The sequence below is a fragment of the Arachis duranensis genome, chromosome 2 (genome assembly GCF_000817695.3).
Source record: "Arachis duranensis cultivar V14167 chromosome 2, aradu.V14167.gnm2.J7QH, whole genome shotgun sequence".
NCBI lineage: Eukaryota > Viridiplantae > Streptophyta > Magnoliopsida > Fabales > Fabaceae > Arachis > Arachis duranensis.
Genome location: NC_029773.3, coordinates 7383087 through 7387956, shown reverse-complemented (window position 1 = coordinate 7387956; position 4870 = coordinate 7383087). Strand labels below are relative to the sequence as shown.

The 4870-nt window shown below is 30.9% G+C and overlaps 1 protein-coding gene across 1 annotated transcript in view; it reads right to left on the bottom strand.

The window, feature by feature from the left end:
- Positions 1-3836: 3836 nt before the first annotated feature.
- LOC107473242 (acid phosphatase 1) overlaps positions 3837-4870 on the bottom strand; it is a 5949-nt gene continuing 4915 nt past the window's right edge. Inside the window, exon 3 of the mRNA XM_052257719.1 lies at positions 3837-4226. Within this exon, the coding sequence (XP_052113679.1) occupies positions 4049-4226 (178 nt within the window). The 3' untranslated portion in view covers positions 3837-4048. The remainder of the gene's footprint in view (positions 4227-4870) is intronic.

Sequence of the window (4870 nt, the reverse complement as noted above, 5' to 3'; positions counted from 1 at the left end):
GTGGCAGAGGAGGAGGAAGCTGCCGCCATGGAATAGAGATGGGTGGTTGAAATTAGAAATGGAATTGAAGATGGATAGGGCTTTAGAGGGTTGTGTAATACCCTACCACATAGAGCCTTGCGCTTAATTAGTAAAGTAGAGGTGGTAAGGTATTACAACCTCTAAAAGTAAAATACATACATAAATATAGTTGAAAGAATTTATAATTAGGAGCCTTGAAGAAAAAATTAAGCAAAAGCGAAAATAGAAAATCATGTCACACTCGCAAGGTTAATCGTAAAACGGATAGGTAAGATCAAAAGAAAACTAAAAACACAATATACAGATCGGAGTTCCAAAATACAGATATCAAGCTCCAGACTCGACCTGCGAAACTAAGGTTGGCCAGAGTATGTAATTATATATGTATACAACCCATAATGTAACTCAAACTACAGAATAAACACATGTTTCTCCAAGTCAACCTCTAGGAAGGACAAACATAAAATATATACGGAGGAGAATCTATATACATATATACATAGCATCAATACAAAATACAACAACCCAGAATAACCAAACTTCACTTGCACAGGAAACTCCAGTCGCTAAGCAAAGTGACTCTCGACCTGCATCTAAAAAACAATAGAAAAATGTATAGAATGATCATGTTCTCAGCATGGTAAAGATTCCCACATAGTTAATATAAAAGGTCCCAGTAAAGCCAGAGGCATTCCTAGAACTCCGACACTCAGATTTCAGCTTAAAGATTCAACTAAACCAGAAATTAAGTAAGTTATCTAAGGTATTTCAAGTTCTGAATCTAACTTTAACCTAACACTCCACTTTTTGTCTCTTCCAATCCTCCAAATCACCGGTAGAACAACCCTCCCCACACCTCCGCCAAAAGGGGTCTCTCAAAAAATATACACATACAATTCAAACAAGAAAAATACAGATAGAGGTGCAATTACAGCAAGCAGAACAAGTAGTAGATAAGCATAGTTAAGCAGTTATGCAAACCAAAACAATGCACACTCAAACGAAACAAACAAATGCATATGATGTATGCATGTCCTATGGCTGATGAGTCTTATCTGTTGGTTAATATTATATAGCCAGCCCAACATATCCAGGTAGTTAACCGTTGGACTTTCCCTCTGTGCGTGCATCCCAAGCTCAAAAATAATATCCATGGAGTCAAAATCCAATCTCAAATATAATATTCCATGGAGTCGAACTCCAACCTCAATAATATTCCATGGAGTCAAACTCCAAGCTCAATAATTTAATATTTCATGGAAAAATCCCAAGCTCAATTTATCCATGAGTGAGACACCCGAGCTCAAATTCATATATATGCCCATGGAGGAACCCGAGGAGTTAAAGTGCACAGTCACATCTTGCGACAGAGGATCAACAATTACTCCCAATGTCATCATCATTGATAAAAAATCTATACTCAAAACTTAATTCATTCTTTTCTAAATAAATCAAACTCAAAACGTAATTGTTTTCTTAATAACTCAAAATCAAATCATAAACTCCCTAAAACCAAATTGTTCTAAATAACCACTTCAAACGAAACTTCCAATTTTTATAAAAATTTCGACAACATCTCCTCTAAAACTTGGACTTTTGCCACCCTTCAAGAGTCCCAACCACCAAACCAAATACCTCTCAGTCATTCAAATCATTCCTGATATCAAATTATTTCAAAATCAAACCAATTTCAATATTAAATCTTGTTAAAAAAAACAACCAACTTTAATATCAAACCGCTTACAAAACTGACTCTCACATCTCTCAACCAATCCATTCAATTCAATTTCACAAATTCACCATCAATCCTCAACACATCAACAATCGCCATTATTTTATACCGATCAAAGTCATAATCCAACACATATAAATTCATTCATCCTTTATACATACATCATAAACCATATTCACAATCCATCAATAATTCATTCAATTCATTCCTATCTTCAGGTCTTCTAGCCTAAGTTTTTACGTGACATTAAACATTAACTACGAGAAACCGAAATCATACCTTAGTCGATTCCTTCCTAAACTTGGAATATCTCAAAAACCTCTCTTTTCACAAGCTCCAAACTTTCAGACGTTAATTTCTCAAGTTTAATCACCTGGATTTCGTTCCAAACCGTCAAATTGAACTCCAATCAACAAGAATATAATCTAATTCACACAATATCACTATAATCATCATAGGGTTTACTAATTCAATGATTCACAAGGGTTTAACAGTTTTTTACCTTACCCACGGATCAATTGGATAAAATTCAGTGATTACTCGCTGCTAGAGTTCACCTAAACCATAAAAAAACCATTCAATTCCTCAATATCTAAATTCAAAACCTACGAATTTGAGGAGAAAATGAACTGGCCAAAAAATACAAATTTCTTACCACTTTGTTCAGGTAGACTTGAAGAAAATTCTGAGACGAACACGTGACCGCTGACGACTCATCAATCGAAGCTCTAGATGGAAAGTTATGAACAATTGAATTTCGATGGTGAAGGTTGGGGTTTTCTCGACGTTGATTTCTCTCTTCCTCTGTGTGAATTCCCTTTTGCTCGAGAGAAAAATGGCTGAAGCCACTTATAAGAAAGTGAATGGGTTGAGCCTTGGGCCCGGTTTGAATTCGATTCGATCGGTTTGGCTTGTTAGCTCGGTTTTGGATCAAAATTTTTAAAATTAGTGTCAAAATTCATCTTTTTTTATATTTCTACTCATCTAAATTATAAAAAATAAATTTTTTAATTTTTTTGAATAATAATTAATTTATTGACTAATTATTTATTTATTTCGCGGAGTTTACAGGTTAGGGTGCCACGTAAATTTGGATAATAACGAAGTAAGTGTATAACCAAAACAAAATATTTTTATCATGCGAAAGACATCTTCCGTGAATATAAAATAAATTTCGATCTGTTATGAATACATATGTCAGTGTTATCTTCTCTTATTTATGGGTATAAATAGTCATTTGTTCCATTATTTTACTAAAATTTTCTTTGAACAAGTCAAAAGTATTCAACTTTGGTGCTATCCTCTCTACGATTATTTGGATCCCAATACTAACCAGGGACATCATTACAATGACAAATTAGTAATAAGTGTTTGATGAGATAAATTTAGATTTGGAAAAAGAAAATTTAGAATAAAATTGAAAGGTTAAAAGTTGTAAAAATAATTTGCATAAATATAAAAATATTGATGATAGCATACCATAGAATTAAAATTTATTTTAAATTTTAGGTGCAAAATTAAATCAAATTAAATATTTGATATATTCTTAATTTTTTTTTAAAATATTAAGAACAAAAAGAAAATCTTATCTAATTTATTTTTATCTTAATTTATTTTTTTAACCCTTTAAATTTCTTGTGCCTTTCCCATGTACCATTAGTTTTTCTTGAAGATCCTTTTCCAAAAGAAAGTTGAAGGTTTTAGAAACATTAGCAAAAAGGTAGAAGGAGAATTTCACCAATTTTTTGGGTAAAAAGATAACAAAAGGCCACTTGAACGAAAAAAAGATATTAACAGTGGTTATATGTGATCATTATAAGAGGGCATATATGTATTGTCATTTACTAGTATAAGAAAAACAAATATAATATCAAAAACTAAAGAAAACATTTGTAGTATAATTTTTCTTGACTATTAGTTATAAGATAATTATCACCATAAAAATTCATTATTATGGTAAAAGCTTAAAGTCTTATTACACTCCTTCAAGTGTTAACTAACACTCTCATATAACACTCTTTTTTAGACACTAACCTCATGAAACTCATAACAAAAATACTTTTTCTTTACTTTAAACTTGATGTAGCATAGTGATATATTATTTAAAATTTAAAATACGGCTAATAATACGGAAAAGCTCTAAATTAATTGAGTGGCCAAACTAAGCATAATTTCCTGAGTACAAATTGGGGAAAAATCATTTTGGACCACCAATAACAACCATTTGAGAGGTAGGATACTTGAATTATATAGAGGGATTAATTAGCAAAAAAAAAAAGTTGATGAGGTAATTCATCAAGAAATGAAATACATGGGATTTGGGAGCTTGAAAGTACGAGTGCCCAAACACTCTCCTTGGAGGTCACTCCACTGGTCTCCAACGTTGCCCCATATCCTGTAACCTTGTCCTTCAATCTCCTTCCTAATTGCTGACTTGTATCTCACTGCACTTTGCCCTTTGTATTCTGCCGTCCTACAAAATCACACCCAATTATTAGTAGTGGAACTCATCTATTAAATTAGATGATATTTGTTACTCATTGTTTTTCCTTTTCTTCACAATATTGTCACTTTAATTATCTATACTTCAGAAAGGTAACTATTTATATTGTTTTCTCTTATTAACTTAAATTTTTGGGAAGAATAATTTTATGACGTATGCTTATATTAATTGAGAAATTATTTGATGTAACTAACTTATTTATAGTATTATAAAATTTTCATTGTTAATCGTATTTAATATTGATAATTATATTGATATACTAAACAAAAATAAAATCTTTAATATAATTATCAAATTCGGTCTGATCCGGTCGGCCGAAATAAAAACTCGATTATCAATTCGAGTTGGGTAATTATTTAAACTGGTCAAATAGTTAACCCGATCAAATTTAATTAAATATGATAAAAATCAGTTAAGGTCAAACCAGTTAAATTCGACTCGGTCAAATTTGATAAAATCTAGTCAAATTAAAAAAATATTATCTTTTATACATGATATTTTTCTATTAAATGTATTACATAAATAAAATTAAATTATATTTATAAATTTAAAGAAAAAGATAATTTTTTATTAATTATAGTATATTTTTTATTTCTATAAATACTTGAAGAACA